This window comes from Primulina tabacum, chromosome 4 (genome assembly GCF_025594145.1).
Source record: "Primulina tabacum isolate GXHZ01 chromosome 4, ASM2559414v2, whole genome shotgun sequence".
Taxonomy (NCBI): Eukaryota; Viridiplantae; Streptophyta; class Magnoliopsida; order Lamiales; family Gesneriaceae; genus Primulina; species Primulina tabacum.
In genome coordinates this window covers 21,101,298-21,124,641 of record NC_134553.1, presented here as the reverse complement: position 1 = coordinate 21,124,641, position 23,344 = coordinate 21,101,298, and the positions used below count along the sequence as shown (strand labels likewise).

At 35.4% G+C, this 23,344-nt stretch overlaps 1 protein-coding gene across 1 annotated transcript; it reads right to left on the bottom strand.

Annotated features, from left to right (window-relative positions):
- Positions 1-1,392: 1,392 nt before the first annotated feature.
- LOC142543183 (uncharacterized) lies at positions 1,393-4,007 on the bottom strand. Its single transcript, XM_075650277.1, has 4 exons — positions 3,578-4,007; positions 2,831-3,462; positions 2,464-2,745; positions 1,393-2,377 (listed from the first exon to the last, which is right to left on the bottom strand). The coding sequence occupies exons 1-4, from the start codon at positions 3,989-3,991 to the stop codon at positions 1,666-1,668; spliced, it is 2,040 nt and encodes a 679-aa protein (XP_075506392.1). The 5' UTR covers positions 3,992-4,007; the 3' UTR covers positions 1,393-1,665.
- Between the last annotated feature and the right edge of the window lie 19,337 nt (positions 4,008-23,344).

Here is a 23,344-nt window from a genome sequence, read left to right as displayed (position 1 = left end):
CACGCTATAGGAAAATCAAGATAATGACATAAGGTAATCTTGGATCATTGGATAATTGTAGCTAAATAGACAATATAATTAAACAATCCATTTTTCGTTCATGCTTTATCATTACAATTTTGAGCTGGCCTTCATATTTGTTTTGAATTTAAGTAATACTGGCATTTGGATGGTACATATGATAAAAAGATCAATTATATGATAAATGTAAATGTTGCTTGTGCCAACATTCTTTTAACGGAAAGGTTTCTTTTAACAAAAAGGTTTCATAAATGTAAAAAGATCAATTATAGGATAAAGGTAAATGTAAATGTAAATAGTTTCATATTTTAACAATGCCAACATTCTTCTTATGGTCTGAGTTCCATAAAGCAACATAAGGCTACAATTCGAATCAAAAACAGAAAGGTTGCTTGTGCCTGCATTTGATCTTGTAAACTGCTTACAGTTCCAAAATTGTGTTGTGAATTATTTTTTATGCTCAGGTGCTGATTATGTATTTCCCTGTAATCTACTGGATGATAGTTTATCAATTCTGGTGCTGATTGTGTTATGCATACAAGTCCACAGATGATAGTTTACATGTCTTACATTTACACCCACCTCATATTTGCCACACGTTTTGGCATATTTTAAAAATGATTTGCCCATAAATCATCACAAAAATTACAAATACCAACAAATTGAAAGGTAAAGCAAATGTACTAAGTGACCATAAAAGAGTCCAGAAGTCTTAATTGAAAGTTAGGTGATAATGTCCTCTGTACAAACAAGTCCCACTGATTTTGGTCCATAAATTCAGGCTTCAAAAGATTGAGATCTCGTTAAGCCAGTCGACTTGTATTAGCTTCTCGTACAAGTATTTTCAATTTGGATTTCCTATCGCGCCACAATTTAGCCAACTTTCGAAAAATTGATTTCTTTTCACAATAAATTTAGCCAGCTGTACATTAAATAACAAGAAAATATGTCTACATTTTGTTATGAAAATGGAAATGAAAAATTAAGTAACTAAATATATTACCTGAAGACATCTCCACATCCTATCCTTTACTTCTTCGCTTATGTCATTCCATCCATCTATTGTATAAGGCACAAATTCTTTTATCATGCAACCTAGGAAAGAAACATACTGCATTGAATTATCTCCAACCGACTGTCCAAACTCATTACGCTCCAGCTCTTTACACTTGTCTTGGCCACTAACCATTTTCAACTTTGATGCACCCCGTCCTTTTTTCTTATCTGTTTTCTCATCATCAATTGGTTCTTTGTCATGCAAATCATGTGACGAATTAGCTGAATTGTTAGAATCCATTCTCGATAACTTATTAGATATATTTTCCTGTAAAATGGAAAAAAGATACATTGTAAAATGGAAATAAGATACATTGAAATATACTAGTGTGCTTTAGTAAAATAAAACAAGATTTAATGTCTCATCTGAATTTCGTCTAAAGATCCTTTGCTACGTTTTTTGACCATTTTGCTCATCTTTTGAATGTTATTTAATGACCTGATAAACATGTAATATGACATGATCCATCACTGAAAATAAACAAGCAAACAAATATATTTAAACACTAAATAAATAGTTACGTAACTTTAGAAAAACATGTATCAATCAAAATAAATAACTATAAAATCTGTTGCTGAAAATTTCAGTCATGTCTCAGTCACATCGATTCCCTCACACTCATTCCTTGAATACGGTTCTTTCTCAGTAATGTTAATCTCAAGTAGGGACACATCAAGAGGTGTTGATGACGTATAAGCATCTTCTTCAAGCACAATCATGTTATGAATACCATGAGGCGGCGCTTTTAGCAACACATACCAATTTGTTTCATCATTGTCCCTGGAATAAAATACTTGCTTTGCTTGTGATGCTAAAATGAAAGGATCACTTTCAAAAGTTTTTAGTCCTTGGTGTAAGTTGACCAGTGTAAAACCATCTTCAATTTTGATACCAGTTCCAGGATTGGCCCAATCACACCTAAAAACAGGCACTTTGAAAGAATAGTAGTCTAGCAAAACAATATCTCGTATAACCCCATAGTATGATAGTCTTCCTACTGTATGTGAATTGTCATTAGCATTAGATTGACAAACAGTATCAGCTTCAATTAAAACACCACTATCTTGTGTCGACTTTCCAACATCAATTGTGTGGAACCGATGTCCATTTACAATATATCCCGTATAAGATGTAACGTGCTTTCTTGGACCATGTGATTGCCATTGAATTCGGTCTGAAGAGTTAACATGATCCTGTTTTGATAGCCATTCAGCAAATGTTTCCATATGTTGCTTTTGTAACAATGTTTCATTACTTAAGAAACGATGAGCTGTTTGTTTCAGCTCGTCAATGTGCATCCTAATTAAAATCATTGAATAAAGATGTTAGAATACACAAGATATGTAATAAATCAAGACTAACAGTATGAAACTAACTACACTCACTGTAAGTAAGGTTCAACTTCTGCAGTGTTGAACAACACATATCGATGTGCAGCTTGTAACACGTGATCCTCTAAAATATTTTCTTTCCCTTTAGAAATTGGCCTACCTTCTAACAATCCATCTTCCAAATCATCGTTCCTAATAGAACGAACACCAATACTAGAAGCATTTTTTATATAAGCACTACAAAATGCCATTCGTTCTTCTGCGAGGTAACACTCAGCTATACAACCTTCTGGTCTTGCCCGGTTCTTCACATACCCTTTTAGTATTTTCATAAATCTAAATCACATAGCAAAATTCACATGAAATAAGTGTTGATAGCAAAATATAAAATTTATCAAAACGATTAATGATTACTTAATACCTTTCAAATGGATACATCCAACGGAATTGGACTGGCCCACACAAGCGAGCCTCTCTTGCTAAATGAATTGTCAAGTGAATCGAGATGGTAAAGAAAGCGGGTGGAAAATACCTTTCCAACATGCATAGAATTTCAGCAATATTCTCCTCGAGTTGTTCTAAACGGTTCCTGTCTAATACTCTTTGACATAATTCATTGTAAAATGCACCCAACAGAAATATAGCATTGCGTGGACCTTTCGGTAGAAGACCTCTCAATGCTACTGATAGCAATTGTTGCATCAGAACATGACAATCATGTGATTTCAACCCAATAAGCTTACGCTCTTCTACAGAAACACAGTTACCAATATATGAGCTATATCCATCGGGTAACTTTATTTTCTTCAACCTAGAGCAAAATACATCCATTTCTTTTTTAGACAGTGTGTACGGGGCAGCAGGTAAATGATATTTATTTTCTCCTTTTTCTTGCGGATGTAATTCTTGTCTAATTTTTAAGTGTACCAAATCTTTGCGAGCATTCACACCATCTTTGGATTTTTTCTTCAGGTTTAACAATGTGCCTATGATATTCTCGCAGACATTCTTTTCAACACACATCACATCTAAGTTATGACGTAGCAGGAGGCCCTAAAGATAACCATAAACAAGTTTCATAGTGTTAGTTCAGAATATTTCTAACAATTTAGGAACAAAAAATAAAAAAATTTGCAAAAGCTAATGAAAAGAGTGCAAGTTAACTTACACTCCAATATGGCAAATCGAAAAAAATTGACTTTTTCTTCCACCTTTGAACTGGTTTTTGTACTTCTTTTGAACTATCCTGCTTCTTCCTCTTTTTCCTCAAAGTGTTGACAGTCTCACCTTTTTTCCTTTTACCCCAATCATTTTCAATATCTTTCAATGCATCAGTAATTTCTATCCCATTCAAAGATCTAGGTTTCCCTTTACTCTCTTTTTTCCCATTAAACCACTTCTTTTTCTGACGAAAAGGATGATTAGGAGCAAGAAATCTTCTGTGGCCTAAGTATGCAAATTTTCTACTATACTTAAGCCACATAGAACATATGTTTTCACCACATATTGGGCAACCGAGTTTCCCTTTTGTGGCACATCCAGCTAGGTTTCCATAAGCTAGAAAATCATTGATTGTCCACATCAAAATAGCCTTCAGATTGAACATTGACTTGCATAATGAATCATACGCCTCCACACCGGTTTCCCACAACTCCTTCAAATCCTCCACAAGGGGTTCCAAGTATACATCTATATCATTTTCCGGTTGCTTCGGACCTGGAATCAGTAATGTTGGCATAAGATTTTCTTTTGTCATGCACAACAATGGAGAAAGGTTATAATTGACAAAATAACTGGCCAGCAACTATATCTTGAACTAAGGTCACCAAAAGGGTTGAATCCATCTGTTGCAAGATCAAGCGAAGATTTATAGGATCTGATGCAAAATCAGGCCACTTATTGTGAGAACCGAAAATCTTGCAATAATATAATGAAATAATTGTAAGAAAATTTTTGGGATTTTATTACTATATTTTTGGGTACACATATTTTTAGGGGACATATTGGAATGCATTGGAAATTCAATATTAAGTCAAACATACCATACAATTTAGAAGTAAATCCCCTCACCTAATCCCCTTATTCTCGAAATTTTGAGGGGGCAAGGGATTTAGGAAGGAATCTCACAAATTGGTAGCAAATCAACCCATCATGGAATGGTTTTCTATAAGGCAAAAAAATCGTGTGATACTGAGTGCAATTGTGTGGGATTTTGATGCCATGTTTAACACCATTCTCCTCCCTATAAATACCCTATAATCCCTTTCATTCTCCTACACCAAGTTTTCGAAATTTTGCTGCATATTTTCGAAATTCAGCAACCTCTCTATAGCCAAACTCTGCCCAAATATCGCCCCAACATTAGCCTTAAAGTCGAACCGAAGCGCTGTCCGGACAAGGAGCGAGGAGCGATCTAAATCCCGAAGCCAAGCATCTTCGTTTTCTAGCATTCAAACACTGTAAGTGGGCTGTTTTAAAATTTATAATTTCGGCTTTATGCAAATGAAGCTTTCGGTTTTTGGTTTTAAAATTCGATAGAGCATTGTCTCCCGTCTATGCGTTTTTACGAAAATTTTGGTACGTTATGTGGACACTGTGAGGATTCCCTCAAAATGGGTGGAATTCCAACATATGGCCCTTAACAGTGGGATAGAACTGTTTTATGGCCTCGCCCCCTTAGAGGATTAAAACTTAGGGACTGACGTCAGTAAACCGTTGAAAGGTGAAAAATCGCAGTGTTATTATTACGTTATGGAATTTACGTTACGATTATGAAAATCATGATGTACGTTATGATATGTTTTGAAAATGTTATTAAATTGGTTATGTTGTGTTCAAAGTCCCCCATTTATTGAGTATTCCCAAAATACTCACCCCCTTACAACCCTTCCCAGATAAGTCCGAAGAACAGCTTGAGGAGGAAGAGTCGGAACAATTTTGGGGTTGGTGATTTGCCGAATTAGTGATAAGATTTATTCTGAATTTTATGATTTAATAAATTGTAAGACGCTTCCGCATTATTTACTATTTCGTTGGATTTTGACATTGTAAAGACAATATTTATTTCATTGAAATTATGAATTATAAATTGGTTTCGGTTTATACTGTGCTACGAAAGGCTTGTTGTTTCGATTGTGTGATTGTTAAACAACGCCGGTGTCAATCCTGAGTTTCGGGGCGTGACACTTATGATCTATTGTATCCCAAGCTACTGAATCAACTGGATGACGCATCATATGATCTTGACTTTTGTGTTTAGAGTGCCAAATCAACTCTTCAGCCTTTTCTTTTGATTTAAACATCATTTTCAGTCTTGGTATCACTGGAAAATACCGTAGGACCTTTTCAGGAACTCCTTTATAAACTTTGGTGGTGACTTTGTCTGTCTTCCATCTTGAGAATCCACACTTTGGACACGAGTCAAGATCTTGAAGCTCCTTTCTAAATAGACAACAATCATTTGGGCAAGCATGAATCTTCTCATATCCTAAATCAAATGGTTTCAACAACTTTTTCATCGTGTAAAAAGTTTTTGGAAGTGTGTTGTTTTCTGGAAGCATGTCACCTAAAATCTTAAGGAGCTCATTGAAACTATTGTCTGTGTGACCATTAGTAGACTTGTAATTGTATAGTGTGACGACTGCTGACAACTTTGTGTAAGATGTACAACCAGGGAAGAGAGGAGTTTCCGCATCTTTTAATAAATCATCAAACTCATAATCCTTTGCCTCAGGTATAGTGTGTCCAACCTCTTCTTGCGGCAAAAAAACATCCTTATATAGGTTATATGCCTCTCTACTTTCATCCTCTTTCTGAACTCCTACTGAACTACCTTCAGCTTCAGATTGTGAGTTATAAGTTTCACCATGGAAGACCCAAATAGTGTAAGAAAGATCGAACCCCTTAATAATTAAATGATCGTAAACTTGGTCAAATTTCAGATACTTCTTATTTTTACAATGCTTGCAAGGACATATAATTACTTCACGTGTTTTTGCATAGTTCCTAACTTGTGCTATAAATTTTTTTACCCCTTCTTCATACTCGGGTACAAGCCTAGAAGGTAGATGCATCCATTCCTTATCCATCTCGTGAACAAACCTTTTTCATTTGTATGAAATAATTATGAGATTTTATTAATACACACACACACACATATATACACGATGATAATTTAATTTATATGATGTAATTACTTAGGTGTCCGATGTTCTCCCAACTTTTCTTTCCCAAAATATTTCCAATATTTTTATAAGAGAACACCACATAATAAGTAAAAAAAACTTAAATACAAAAAACTTATTCATACATCATTATATTTTAAACAAATAAAAATCATATATAAAAATAAGATAACCTAAATTCTACTTATAATTTTTTTATCATGTATAATAGAAAAAAGAAGGAACGACACAGCATTACGCGTTATTCATAGAATATAATATAATTTATTGTCTTACGGTTTTATTATTGAAAATTAACGTAAGACATATATATTGTGACATAATCATGATAATTATTTTAGACTACAATTTAATTCAAATATAAAATTTCTTCTTTAATAATAAATTAGTTATTTACGCAAATACAATTCATTTTTATCTATTTGAAGATAATCATACTTTTATTTTTGTTCATGAGAATAAAAAAATTTAGACGAGTCGATGAACATACATTTTTAATGTCTACATAAGTAATTAGTGTAGCTTTTTTTGACACCGCAAGAGAAGAAAGAAAATTAAAAAGAACAATTTTTTAGAGGATTGACAGAAAAGGGGAAAATTGTTGGGTAGGAGTAAAAGTACAAGGGAGAAGATTATAGATCAAAGATTTACTTGAAAATGCACAAAAATCGAACAAATATTTTGGAGCTTGAGAGATTATATAAACTAAATGCAGTACTTGTTAATGGCACACACCCAAAATCATCAAAATCACAAGATAGTTCAGGTTATATATATATATATATATATATATATATATATATATATATAAATATAGAGACTTGTTACCCTGCACCCCGTGGGTGCAGGGTATTCTTGGGCGCCTGCACAGCTGGCGTCCAGCTATGTTTTCCTTTTTTTTTTAAATTTTTTTAAGTGCCCAGCTGAATTTTTTTTAAAAAAAAATCAATAAAAAAAATCATGAGAATAGGGCCATCATCCATGCCCAAAAATTCAGAACACACCTCACGCTGAGAAAAGTGAATTGAGCGCGAAATTGGAGATTTCTGCCGTGCTCTTTCCGGTCATCTTCAGAACACAATATATATCATAAGCTTCAAAATCCACATTTTTCGAAAAAGCACGGCCGAGAAGCATTCTCTTCTGATTTAAGAATCGTCTTCCGAAGATGATCGGAAAGAGCACGGTCGAGATCTCCAATTTCGCGCTCAATTCACTCTTCTAAGCGTGAGGTGTGTTCTAAATTTTTGGATGTGGATGATGACCCTGTTCTCTTGATTTTGTTTATTAATTTTTTTTTGAAAAAAAATTAATAAAAGAAACTCAGCTGAGCACTTAAAAAAATTAAAAAAAAAAGGAAAACACAGCTGGACGCCAGCTGTGCAGGCGCCCAAGAATACCCTGCACCCATGGAGTGCAGGGTAACAAGTCTCTATTTATATATATATATATATATATATACACACATCTGTGTGTAACTTTTTTATTCTATAAAAATGCTTGTTTAATATTTAAAATAATATCTCATTTTAAGGAAAAGAAATGGTTTAGAAAGTGTTCAAATGCTATCCTTGTATATTTCAGTTGATTAGATGCATATTGTAATTCAACCCTTTAAATGAAAATCTTGATTCTAAGCTGATTGTTTTGTATGGCAGAGGTCAATTAATCTTGTCCAAATATTAATGGGAGAAACAGAAGATTTAAAGAATGACAGTGCAACCAAAGTTGAGAAAGATCAGAAACACGAAAGGAAGGAGAAGGATAAGCACAACGAGGAGAAGGAAAATGGAGAGAAAGACAACATCGACGAGGTAAAAAAACAACAGCTTTGTTGCACCAAGAAATCTTCAATTTTATGGATTAAACAACATAAAAAACAAATGGACCAGGTAAAGAAGTATACTTTCTGATAAACATGAGTAGCTAGCAAATAATAAATGGCAATTTGACATCTAATTTCCAGCCTTTAAGCTGAAGCAAAGAATCTTCATAAAATAATTTCAACAGAAGTTCATATAGCAATGTCTTATGTAGCTTAATTGCGAATAGGGGTCATTCTAAATCCTTTTTCCATATTCCCCCATTTTCTTTCTGTTTTTGATCCAATCTAATTGGTTTCAGACTTTCACTAGAGAACGTGATGAAAAGTAAAAATTCCCAATTAACACAGCCGCACCCCAATTCCCCAGAAAGAAAGAAAGAAAGAAAAGAAACAACATACATCATTCAACCAACAAATCAAAATTGGTACATACAGGATCATAGGGAAAACCACCCGGAGTATGAGATTAAACAATACTAAAAATCGGATCCTCAATGCGTTGCTCTAATTTTTCTAAACAATCGAGTGGAATAAAAAAAATATCCAAGTAGATTCAATCGAATACAAATAATTTAGCTCTTACTTCTTGAAAATTCTTCCGGGAAATGCAAATAGGGTTTTTCAAAGCGTTAATGGGCAAAATCGACTTAGAAAAATTACAAATAGATAGAGTAACATGTTTATATATTAACTAAGAAATAGAGAGACGCACTCACCGAAAACACGGCTCCTACTCGTGCTAGTTCTATCATTCTGAGGCAGGGAAGGATCCGCAAGGCTAGGGGAACAAGGTTGCTGGCTACTGCGCTCCAATCTCCGGTGGCCAGACAGTACGCAGCGGTGGTTGGAGTCAGCACACAGATCACCGACGGGAGGAGGGGAAGGGCCGGTTAAGAAATGGGGATTTGTGATTTCACTCTTTCTCTCACGCGTGGTGTGTTGTGTAATACTATAATTTCGTAGCTTATAAACAGCGTACAAAAACGCACGCTGCGGATAATAATATTATATACTATCCACAGCGTGCATTTAATGCACGCCGTTGTTGTATAGCAAAGTTATTAACAGCACACATATAGGCACGCTGCGGATAGTATATAATATTACTATCCACAGCGTGCTTTTAATGCACGCCATTGTTGTATAGGTTATTAACAGCACACATAAATGCACGCTGCGGATAGTATATAATATTACTATCTGCAGCGTTTATTTAATGCACGCCGTTGTTGTATTGGTTATTAACAGCGCACATATGGTGCATGCCGTTAAAAGTAATATTCGCAGCGTGCATTAAATGTACGCTGTTGATTACGTGCTGCGGAAAAGCATTTTTCTTGTAGTGATATGTGTGTGTGTGAGAACTGATCTCTGAAAACAACCCGAAAGGTGTTCTCACACAATGAGTGAAATAAGCTTCTACACTAAGCTGATATAACTTGAAGTGTTCCCTCGATTTTGGCTGATTGATTCTTGTAAGCTGATGTAGGACCGAGCGCTTGACGCTTTACCAAAAGCTATAGCTAGTGGTAGTGGTGCAACTCAAATCTTTTAAACCACACAGCAGTTCAAGCACCACGGTTTGATCGCTCTACCAAGAAAGGACAATTATTGCACCCAACAATCTCCCTCCCAATAATTGCACTCCTTGCAATCAATGGGAGTCGAACGTGTGACCTTGGCTCTGATACCAATTGTAGGACCGAGCGCTTGCCGCTTTACCAAAAGCTGTAGCTAGTGGTAATGGTGCAACTCAAATCTTTTAAACCACACAACAGCTCAAGCACCACGGTTCGATCTCTCTACCAAGCAGGGAAAATTATTGATGAGCTCAGCTGATATGCAATAAGTGTGCCGTTTTTTCACTCTCTTGTTTTTCACCTCTAGTTGTTATCTTTGTTGATGGTCTTGTTCTGTATTTATAGCTGTATTGCGACCGTACATCAAGACTCATCACATGTGATCGTTGCAGCTTGAATGCGTTCCTTGAAATTTGTGTCTCGACTTTTCTGACAGCCATTATGGAACATTTTGTCTTAAAGCTTTTCTGCAACGTCCATTATTGTACTATTGATAGTACAGATGCTTTTGTACCTTTGTACACAACTGGATCCCATTGAATAAGCTTGTCAAGTTCTGCAACTGATTTGTTCTAATTGATGCTCTGAACTGGTTCATTGAACTAATATTCAGTTGGGCTGGTGAAATCAGTTGACTCTTCAGTTGAACTGATTTCACTCTTCAGTTGAACTTGTGAGCTGGGCTCTTCATCAGTTGAGCTCTTCATCAGCTTGTCAGGCTTCTGAAGGTCTTCTGCTAAACCACATTTTAGGCAGACAATCAGTTGAACTGATTTACGATTTATCAGTTGAACTGGTTCAGTTCGATTAATCAGTTCGCACTTTCAGTTTGCATTCTTCGATAGCTTCAGTTGCGTTCAGCCAGCTGCACACTTAGGTAAAATCATTAGTAACAAAATAACAAGTTTTGTTAACATCAAAATCAAGTAAGATTGCGAACATGAAATGTTTCAACAATAACCAAACTTGTCCAATTCAGAAATAGAAATCAAATTCCGTCTAAAATACGGCACAATAAATTTTTCAAAAAGATCCAAATAAATTCCACTCTTGAACAATAATCTAAATTTCCATGTTGTCTCAACTAAAACTTTGTTGTTGTCACCAATGTAGATGAATCTTTCAGCATCACTTAGTTTTCGGCAATTAAAGCAACCCTGCATAGATACACTGATTTGAATTGTTGCACCAAAATCTATCCACCACGTGTGTCTAGACACTAAAGTTAAATTAACCTCAGAACAAACAAACCATATTCAGAAGAATATATTTCTTAGGACACCATGTGTGGTAATTGGGGCATTGCTTCTTCATATGCCCATCACTGCCACAGAAGAAACAAACCAGCACTTTGAGAATCAATAGGATTATTCTGTTGTTTTTTCGGAGTCTGTGTATCCACAGCTTACTCATCTTTCATCTTCTTTCCTTTATCTTTTGAGGTAGAGGAATAATGAGCACTTTCTATCTTGTCTTGTTTCAACTTTCCTCTTCCTTGACACAGTTCAAGATGAGCTCATTCAGAGACCAAGTCTCTTTCTAACGGTTATATCTCACCTTAAACTGATTTGTTAGGATCAGTTTGAAGAGTCGAAGTCTTTAGTAGGGTGGTTGAATAATCACTATAAGATTTATGACTATTTTTCGATTAAGGTGAATCAGTTTATTGATAAACTGAATTCAGGTATCTTATTGTCGACATCAGTCAGTTAACTAGTTTAAGTGCGGAAATAAACTAACTGATAGATTGAATACTCAAAGAATAACTGAAACAAAGAACACAGAGATTTTATGTATGTTCGGATACTTCAAATGCTCCTACGTCACCCCTTCTATCACAAGGATAGGGTTTTCACTAAAAGACTTTGATTAAATACAGAGGCTATAATAACCCACTTATGTTTGGACTTAAACACTGTAAAAACTGAAACTCTTAGTTCCGTTAAACTTTATCATTATACAACTGATTTTCTTTGTTAGCACAACTGATTATACAACTGATTTTCTTTCACCGTAAATTCTTGTACGACCTCTAAACTCGACCAAATCACAAACGGCCAAAAACATGACTTTCCTAACTCATTAGGGTAGTGTCCAGTCCAAGGCCATGGGCTAAAAGCCAACCAAGAACTCAAGCCACCACCAAAACTGTGACCCAAAGCTGCTGTCAAAAAGCAGAAAATACAGCAGTGGCAGCTTGCTTGTTTGTGGAGCAAACTCTGAAAATAAGGGCCAAGGGCTTGAACCACCGCCCAAGGACTCTTACCAACATCCTAAGGCATGGCTTGGACCATGGCTAAGGGCTAGAAGCCAACCACAATCCAAGGAAACACCTAGGACAATTACAGCATACAAACCGAGAGCACCACTTGCTGCATAGTGTGTTGTATTGAACCATTTTACTGTCTTGTCTTGTTCCAAGAGCCATTTTATCAACCATGGCTCGATCTAGACATGATGGAGTGTTGTATGAACCATGGCTACAGGCTAGGAGCCAACCATAATCCAAGCAACAAACCCCAAAACCGAAACCCACTCACACAGAAAATGAAAAAAAAAACGAATTGCACTTGTGTTGTTGTTGTGAAATTCTGATGTATCCGTGAACCAAGCTTGGAAAGGACACCTTGGTCACGTCCTAGACATGTTAAGGGAGGGCTCTAACCGTGGCTACAGTCCCTAGGACAGCCAAGATTCGAATACTCTCCTTAACCACCCAAGAACCAAAAACGAAGCTCAAATCTGTAGTTTTGAAAAAAGTTGCTGTCATTCCTTTATTTGTGAGTGTGTGGATGCAAACCAATGGACCAATAACACCCTAACACATTCTAATTCATGCCTAACAGCAACCGTGTGAGCCTGGAACCGAGCAACCACCTGGATTCAGTAAAAACAACCCAACCATAAAGTTGAACACAAAAGGGCCGAGAAGGCTGTGCAAAATTTCAGAATGTTGCTGTAAAATTTCGAGTTGTTGCGTGATTCATGAACATATAATGCTTTAAAAATATCTATAGGACTTGATTGAAGAGCAAAGAAACAATATATACATGCCTGGAATTTGTTTTGACACAAAAACAAATCAATGCGACGAAGATGATCGGCGGAGTCGGAGTTGGTTTTCCCTTTTTTGTTTCTGCTGTTATTGCTCGATTTAAGCTGCTGTTTCTTCTGATAATTTCGGTCACAGGGATGGAGAAGTGTTATGTAATGGAGGTGATGGTTACAAGAGGTCTTAAAGGTGCCATTATATGCATTAAGGTGGGAGTTACAAGTCAAGAAGTTGAAGAATTTTTGAAATGATTCTCATTCCCTTGCTAGCCGATGCCTTTCACGATTTTGTCAGTTGTTTCCTTCTGATTTTTCGAGCATATTAGTGTAGGATATGTAAGTAATGAAGATGAATGTTATAAGTTGTGTTAAATGGGTCATAACATACATTAAAATGGGAGTTACAAGTAAAGGAGGTGAATGGTTTTTGAATGTTTCTCATTCCTTATTGAATTGGTTTCTTGTTTCTTATTCCTACTGCATGTGCTCGATACTTTGTTTAGATAATGGTTTGAGGAAAATGATGTGGGTTCTAATATTTAATTTACTACTATTTAGTGAATTACAAAAATGGGAAATGAATACACCATGAAGTGCAATTAGAGATGGTTTGACTTGAAAGTTACCAACCTTTGAAATATTTTAAATGTTGGACCCAAAATTATTATTACTAATTTGCATGATATTTTATTGTTTAAATCTTGTATTCTAAATGCTTGAGGTTTAATACATCTATTATATAATTTAGTGGATTTAAACCTTAATTTAAAATGAACTCTTGTATGGCATTGCATGGTTAACAATTTAAGTATTTAAATGTTATATTTAATTTCTTGAATATTTTATATCTATATTAATTCACCCACATATGTTTACATATTTTAATTTAAGCTCTAATTAAATATTAACCTAAAGAATTTTATTTAATAACAGAATTTTATTTAATAACTTAGCTCTAATTAATTTAATAAATCCTAAACACCTTCTTCTTCATTAAAATAAATTATTCCTTAGCTAAAATTAAATTAGGAATATTTTTCTTATTATTAATCTTATTTCTAATCTCCAAACTCCGTTCCGGCCTCGCGTATTTATACTGGAAAGATAAATCTATACATCTACTTTTAAAATAAATAATCATGACTTAAAATTATTCAAATATATCAAACACTTCATATATTTATAAAAATTCATTTTTTTTATTTAAATAGTAGCAATTATGCATGGCTTATACGTAATCTGATTTTTCGGGTTCTACAACTCTCCCCCCTTAAAAGAAATTTCGTCCTCAAAATTCGCTTATCCTTGATAAACAAAAAGTTTAGACTCTTAGATCTAGAATCCTAATAATCCATGCTTCCGATGCGCTACTCTGATAAGATAAATATTAAGCTGTCCTTACGTTTCCTCAATCCTAAATAAATTTGTCTACCAAAATCCTCGTTTGTGAATCGCAACTTAAAACAACTTATGGTAACGTACTTCTATTCAACTACAGCCCCGAATTTTGACTTATCCCACAATTCCTCATACTAGAGGTGGATGTCCAAATTTAACGCGCCTTACTTTCTTTATAATATACCCAAGATGTTCATTATCCTATTATATTCCAATATTGAAATCTTAACAGCATCCCTTCTTAACTTTATTGAATTCAAGATATGTTAAAGGTTCAAGTCCAAGTATTGGCATTAATGCAGTTCGACTTAGGAGGTCTTAGTAAAACACTTAAAAGTTTAAACCTTATCTCAACCCCATAATAATATTAGACTAAGATACTTGAATCGAATCATAACCTAACTATTTAGAAGTGCATCCCAATATAACGTTGTTGCAAATCTTAAGTTCGAGTAGTCTTAATCCATAAAACCCAAAATATACAATACCGATCTTCCACCTAAATAATAAAATTATTCTAGCACAAATTACATGCTTAAACTATTTCCTTTTCAATTAGAATAAAGTTGAGACCTAAGACCCTGGGACTTTCCTTATTGAAGCGAACATCGCACCCTTACGTATCCTTAATGCTTAATTAATACTAGCGTATAAAACTTAATAAGTTAGCCCATGGTAGCATTAGACTAACTCTAATAAATCAATTTCATTTATAACCCATAGAATTCTAAAATCCCCATATCAAGCTTTTAGATTCCTTACTTGATAAAAATCTTAATATTCATCAATTGATAACTTATATTGAACACAACTAATTCCCTTTTGTTTTTATTTCACTCAAAATTTCCGTATGAACAAATATCTCATAAATTTGAAATTCAAACTTACCTAATCCAAATAGCTTTGAATAAAATAATTCCAATACGCATATCCGTTTAGTCCCAAGTTTGTTAATGACTTCCAAAATCTCTCAAGACAAAGTGTCTACCTCACCTCTTACGTGCGTCTACCAATTATACTAACCATCATCGTACCCAACTTTCCTAAAAATTTTAAATTCTCACAAGGTATAATCTTAAATGTTAAGATCAAGACTAAAACTTGTGACACATCAAACTTATGTTCCCAAAAATTTACTAACTCAATGTTTATCCTTATAACTTAAATAACCGATCAAATTTACCTTAAATCGTCATCACTTTAAATCCTTAATTTGCCACAACATGATTTCACTAACGCTTAAATTTTCATGCCTAAGATTGATTCATCCTACAATGTCCTTGGTTACCATTCATTATAACATTATAATCCAAATATCTAAATATTCTATATTTCCTTCGAGCCTAAATAACCGAAAATTCATACCATTTAAACCGTTCAATTCTCACTTACTACTAGATAAGTTCTCAAATTTCCTAAGATTTTAAAATAAATTCTTACTTTTCTCGAATATCATCCAATTTTTTCCTAAATCTCAAAAATTCCACAATTACCCATGAGTCCTCAGTATTCTCAATTTCATTTTATAGATTTCCCGTATCTTAAGGTTCAATAGTTTTAAGTTTATTATACCCAAAATTAATTCCCATAACACGTCTTACATTTCTATAAATACTTAAAATCCCAAGTGTTCCTCAAAAGTTCGCATTTAATCCTTAAAATTTTGAAAATTGCAACCTGACCCTTACAGTTCTCCCAATTTACATTTTGGCCCTACAACTCTTCGAAATTTGCATCATTGTCCCCATAAAATTTTCCATCTTTACCTCATTAAACTTTTAGATTCTCGAACTCGAAATTTAATCCCAAAATTCGGTAAATTCGAAAATAGTCCCTTATATTTATTTTTTTTGCAATTAGGTCCTCAAATTATTAGTTATTACAATTAGGTCCCTAAAATTCTCAATTCATGCAATTCAATCCTTAAATCTAACTAGGTAGAGCATGTATCCTAAATAAATTCTCATAATTAATCTTACATTTCCATAGGTACTTAAAATCCTCAAATTGTACATTTATAATTCTAAAGATTGTCGTAGTCTTCGAATCACTATTGCTTATATGAAATCCTCAAAAATTTACTCGACTAGCAACTAAGAACCATTAATAATTTCTTAGAAATTCTACAAGTCTCAAAAGCATTCATAATTTTCAAGATTAACTTATAACCCATAAGGAGGACATCAACACTACTGACCTAAAAATTAATATAGTCAAATCATTTTCAATCTTTCCTAAAGCCCAATATTCGAATTCTTAGACATTTCCAATTCCAAACGTACCCAACATGCATAATTCCATAATTTATTTTTTTAATTTAAATAAACACTGAACAATTAAAAGCTGAACGTAAAAACATTTCATGAAAACATGCTGTTAAAATAATTCATGCTTTAAATAAAATGCGTAAATGTAAAACTTACAGACCGAAGACGTGACTTCATGAGCTTCTCGAGAGCAGTAGTAGTACAACCTTTTACAAGATCATAGGCTCTGATACCAACTGTAGAGGCCCGTATTTCGAATTCGTGTTTTAGCGGAATTATTAAAAATTTTCTAATTAAATAATTATCTTGTCTCATTTATAAAATAAACATGTAAATAAATTTTTTTTTAACTTTAAATTAACAGCGGGAGCAAATATTGTTTTTAACCAATAATTTAAAAATAATCCAACGTAAACATCAACTTAAAAATAATCGAACGTATTAAAACTGAGTTTGAATAATAAAAGGTGCATAAATTAAATCATGAGGTCCTCGGGTTTACTACTGCTGTCCCAAGATCGCTCACTGGTCCACGTCCTCCATCTCGACCTCATCAGTACCTACAACAATCAAGTCTAGTGAGTCTAAAGAGTCAACATGTATATATCGTGAATAACAAATAAATATATCATAAAATCGCATGCAACGTAAAAATAAAGTATCGTAAAGCGTACGGTGAAAATCGTATCATGAATAACAGTTGTAGAACCCGAAAAATCAGATTACGTATAAGCCATGCATAATTGCTACTATTTAAATAAAAAAAATGAATTTTTATAAATATATGAAGTGTTTAATTTATTTTAATAATTTTAAGTCATGATTATTTATTTTAAAAGTAGATGTTTAGATTTATCTTTCTAGGATAAATACGCGAAGCCGGACCGGAGTTTGGAGATTAGAAATAAGATTAATAATAAGAAAAATACTCCTAAATTTAATTTTAGCTAAGGAATAATTTATTTTAATGAAAAAGAAGGTGTTTAGGATTTATTAAATTAATTAGAGCTAAGTTATTAAATAAAATTCTTTAGGTTAATATTTAATTAAAGCTTAAATTAAAATATGTAAACATATGTGGGTGAATTAATCTAGATATAAAATATTCAAGAAATTAAATATAACATTTAAATACTTAAATTGTTAACCATGCAATGCCATACAAGAGTTCATTTTAAATTAAGGTGTAAATCCACTAAATTATATAATAGATGTATTAAACCTCAAGCATTTAGAATACAAGATTTAAACAATAAAATACCATGCAAATTAGTAATAATAATTTTGGGTCCAACATTTAAAATATTTCAAAGGTTGGTAACTCTCAAGTCAAACCATCTCTAATTGCACTTCATGGTGTATTCATTTCCCATTTTTGTAATTCACTAAATAGTAGTAAATTAAATATTAGAACCCACATCATTTTCCTCAAACCATTATCTAAACAAAGTATCGAGCACATGCAATAGAAATAAGAAACAAGAAACCAAGGCAACAAGGAATGAGAAACATTCAAAAACCATTCACCTCCTTTACTTGTAACTCCCATTTTATTGTATGTTATGACCCATTTAACACCACTTATAACATTCATCTTCATTACTTACATATCCTACACTAATATGCTCGAAAAATCAGAAGGAAACAACTGACAAAATCGTGAAAGGCATCGGCTAGGAAGGGAATGAGAATCATTTCAAAAATTCTTCAACTTCTTGACTTGTAACTCCCACCTTAATGCATATAATGGCACCTTTAAGACCTCTTGTAACCATCACCTCCATTACATAACACTTCTCCATACCTGTGACCGAAATTATCAGAAGAAACAGCAGCTTAAATCGAGCAATAACAGCAGAAACAAAGAAGGGAAAACCAACTCCGACTCCGCCGCTCGTCTTCGTCGTATTGATTTGTTTTTGTGTCAAAACAAATTCTAGGCATGTATATATTGTTTCTTTGCTCTTCAATCAAGTCCTATAGATATTTTTAAAGCATTATATGTTCATGAATCACGCAACAACTCGAAATTTTTACAGCAACATTCTGAAATTTTGCACAGCCTTCTCGGCCCTTTTGTGTTCAACTTTACGGTTGGGTTGTTTTTACTGAATCCAGGTGGTTGCTCGGTTCCAGGCTCACACGGTTGCTGTTAGGCATGAATTAGAATGTGTTATGGTGTTATTGGTCCATTGGTTTGCATCCACACACTCAAAAATAAAGGAATGACAGCAACTTTTTTCAAAACTACAGATTTGAGCTTCGTTTTTGGTTCTTGGGTGGTTAAGGGGAGTATTCGAATCTTGGCTGTCCTAAGGACTGTAGCCACGGTTAGAACTCTCCCTTAACATGTCTAGGACGTGACCTAGGTGTCCTTTTCAAGCTTGGTTCACGGATACATCAGAATTTCATAACAACAACACAAGTGCAATTCGGTTTTTTTTTCATTTTCTGTGTGAGTGGGTTTCGGTTTTGGGGTTTGTTGCTTGGATTATGGTTGGCTCCTAGCCTGTAGCCATGGTTCATACAACACTCCATCATGTCTAGATCGAGCCATGGTCAATAAAATGGCCCTTGGAACGAGACAAGACAGTAAAATGGTTCAATACAACACACTATGCAGCAAGTGGTGCTCTCGGTTGGTATGCTGTAATTGTCCTAGGTGTTTTCTTGGATTGTGGTTGGCTTCTAGCCCTTAACCATGGTCCAAGCCATGCCTTAGGATATTGGTAAGAGTCCTTGGGCGGTGGTTCAAGCCCTTGGCCACTATATTCAGAGTTTGCTCCACAAACAAGCAAGCTGCCACTACTGTATTTTCTGCTTTTTGACAGCAGCTTTGGGTCACGGTTTTGGTGGTGGCTTGAGTTCTTGGTTGGCTTTTAGCCCATGGCCTTGGACTGGACACTACCTTAATGAGTTAGGAAAGTCATGTTTTTGGCCGTTTGTGATTTGGTCGAGTTTAGAGGTCGTACGAGAATTTACGGTGAAAGGTGCCAAAATGACTCTCGAAAGAGTGTTTTATGTTTTTGGATTTCTTTCACCTATTTTCGTGTTTTACAGTTATTATGCATATTTTTAAGTATGTTTGGGGTATTTTTAATCATATAAACGTCGGTTTAATGTTAGTTCGGGTTGGTACGAAGCCATGGTTAAAAATCAAGTTGTTGGTCCGAATCGTCTCGTTTTTAGTTCTATTGTTAAGTTTTTGTCAAGTTAAGATTTATTGCATGTGTCACATATTAGAATTAAGTCGCAGCAAGCCTGTGAACGATTCAACTCATCCGGTAAAAATAAGGTTATAATGATATTACGTGCATAAAAATATAAAATGTTTATTTTTGAGATATATGCTATATGTCTTGTGGCCACCTTACGTTTATGGGTTTGGAAGTCGGTAGGCGCAACCGAGGACCTCTCCGCCCGGTGACTTACGACCGGTTTATGATTATGTATGGGTACGGACATCCAGTCCAAGGGTTGTGATTGATCTCTACCGCCCAGTATACTGTGGTTTAGTCTGATCAGGCGCTCACGTTATGTTATGTGCCACTTGCTTAGAAACATTATCTCTACCAGAAAATTATGCTATGACATGACAGAGCTCTATTGAGCAAAGCTTTTACATATGATTTTCAGATATGCACGTAGTTATTCATGATACGATTTTCACCGTACGCTTTACGATACTTTATTTTTACGTTGCATGCGATTTTATGATATATTTATTTGTTATTCACGATATATACATGTTGAGTCTTTAGACTCACTAGACTTGATTGTTGTAGGTACTGATGAGGTCGAGACGGAGGGCGTGGACCAGTGAGCGATCTTGGGACAGCAGTAGTAAACCCGAGGACCTCATGATTTAATTTATGCACCTTTTATTATTCAAATTCAGTTTTAATATGTTGGATTATTTTTAAGTTGATGTTTACGTTGGATTATTTTTAAATTGTTGGTTTAAAACAATATTTTTTCCCGCTGTTAAGCTGGTGGGCATGTCAGGCCCGGGGTCGAAGAGGGCGGGGGGTGATCGCCGGTGCCATCAGTTGCACGGACAATGAGCGGCTCCTGGCAGGCTTCTAGATGGAGGGAACATGAATGAACCGATCCCACACCGGAATGAGAGGGATTCCGAGACTGTTCAACGTAATGGACTGTACAGTTGAAGATGGCTTAAAAGATTTGATTTGTACTACTCATATCACGAAGGTGCATCTTCTTTTCGGTAGCTCATCACATAAGAACTCCAAAGTTAAGCGTGCTTGACTTAGGGCAATTTTGGGATGTGTGACCTCCTGGGAAGTTTCCCAGGGGGTGCGTGTGAGTGAGGACATAAGCACGCTGAAAGACTCGTCTTGGTACAGTGAGGACAGTCGTCGAATTTGGGACGTTACATTTATCACCATTATTCCACACCAATCAGCCGTGAAACACACCTCAAAGCACACACCACAATTTCCAAAATTTGGAGGAAAAGAAAAGCTTGTGTTCTTCGTCGCCCGTTCGTCCTTCCTCGCCGACGATTGAAAATTCGAGCGTTATAAACGCAAAGTCACATTTTTTAAACCTTTTTAAAACATCATACAAATCATAATATGTGTGTGTTAAATTGTTTCATGAAAAATATGATTGTTGAATTATTTTTACGGTGGATCGTATATTTTCAAGAATGCGACGATTTTACGCTATTATGAAAAACGTTTTTAAATTCGACGGACACGCTGCCAATATGAAGGAAACATGAACAAAACATGATAAATATTAAAGGAAAAGCAAGTTGGAAACCGTAGTAGTTTTTCATGAAGGAGCCGTGGGTTTGTCATTGGGTTTACAAATTCAAGGTCTCGGTTCTTATACATGGGGCCAGGTGGCTCGACCAGGTCTGGAGGTTGGGTCCTAGGGTTCATGGTTAGGTCCTAGGAAGAGTCCTAGCATGGCTAGGACTCGTGGTTCAGGCTGGGGAGGAGCCAATGAAAGCAAGGACTCTCCCCAAGCACTTCTCATGCTGGATCAAGGAGGTGGCTGAGTGTTTCTGAGGGTGGATCTGTTTGGGGCTGGGCTAGGTGGTCCATGAGGGTCCTAGGGTGATGGGCATGGGTAGGGCCAGGGGCTAAAGTGGCTAGAGTCACTGCTGGCTCGAGCCAAACGAGAGAAACGCAAGGAAGCTCCATGGTGCGCAGATTGTGTTCTTGCTTTCAGGTGGTTCGCTGCAGGTGTGGAAGGGCTTGAGTTGGTCTGGGTAGGGTCTGGGCATTGTCCAGGGATGGCTAGGGTCAGGTGGGCTTGGTGGTGGCTCGGCTGGAAGAGCCCTTGCTAGCTTGGAGTCTTGGGCATAGAAGGGAGCATGAGCGCAGGTTGCTGCTGAGCGTGGGGGCTGTTCGTGTGGCTTGATGCTTGGGGTAGGGGCTCGGTGGTGGTCCAGGCTAAGACTGGGCTGGTCTAGGGTCAGTAAGGGTCGTGGGAAATCGGTGGTTTGAGGGCTGGAAGTGTCCTAGCGTCGATAGGAGTCTTGAAAGAGGATGGGTTCTTGCACAGAATTTTCCAGCTCTGTCCAGGAGTGTTTGGGGCAATTTAGGGGCTGGTTCTTTGGGCTGAGCTTGATCAGTAGGTCCTAGATGTTTTGGGTTAGGTTTGGCTCAAGATGGCTCGGGCGTGGCTCGAGTATTTTGGGATTTGGCTCGGTGGGTTCCTCGAAGGGTCAAAAATGAGATTTTAATAACTAAAATTGAATTCAGGGGTCCATGGGTGTGGCTTATGAATTGGAAGGGTAGAATAAATAATAAAAATGTTATGTTTAAAATTTGGGATCAAAATATTGAGTTTTGAATTTATCCGGGATTTTATAGCCGAATGAAACGCTAATTAAAAAATTAATTTAAAAACCTAGTTTTACGATTTATAAAATTATGAAAAATCATATTTAAGCTTAAATAATTATTTAGAATAATCTCATGTCATTAATTGTGAGAAAAAGATAAATTCGAGAATTTTTACGTTCAGGGGCAAAATGGTAATTTTACACTTAGGAAAATACGTAAACGCTTGACGGCGTCCCGAAGTATCATAACGCATGTAAAATGTTACTTTATGATTTAAAATGATAATTTTGATAAAAATATTTATTTTTATGATTTATGGTAAAGTTGTTTAATTTATACTGTTTAAAATGTTATTTTTGGAAAGCTGTCTTATTTTATGATTTTTAAAGAAAAAGAAAAATATTTTGAGGGATGTGAATTGACTGTGACAAAAGATATGATATATGATATAGGAATTTGTGGGGATGACGTGAGGGTCAAGTCCCAAAGGGAACCCATATACGGGCCAAGGCCCCAGAGGGATCTCGTTTACGGGCCAAGGCCCCAGAGGGACCCCGTGTATGGGAAAAGGCCCCTGAGGGACCCCGACGAGCGTATTTCCACGGTGGAGCCTAGTGCACACCCCCGTGGACCATGTGGAGCTAAGACTGCAGTCGACCAAAGGATAAAAGCTATTCACCTTTAAGGATCAAACTTCACCCAAAATGATATATGATTGCAGCTTATGATTAAAATGATTTTTATGATATATGATTCATGATGATGATTAAAGCTATTTTTAAATGATTTTTAAAATGATTTATTTATA

Coding starts and splice junctions, on each gene's coding strand:
- LOC142543183 (XM_075650277.1), bottom strand. CDS start 3,991: ATGTGGACAATCAATGATTTTCTAGCTTATGGAAACCTAGCTGGATGT. Junction 3,463..3,577: donor TCGATTTGCCATATTGGAGT/GTAAGTTAACTT, acceptor GGTTATCTTTAG/GGCCTCCTGCTACGTCATAA. Junction 2,378..2,463: donor GAAGTTGAACCTTACTTACA/GTGAGTGTAGTT, acceptor GATTTTAATTAG/GATGCACATTGACGAGCTGA.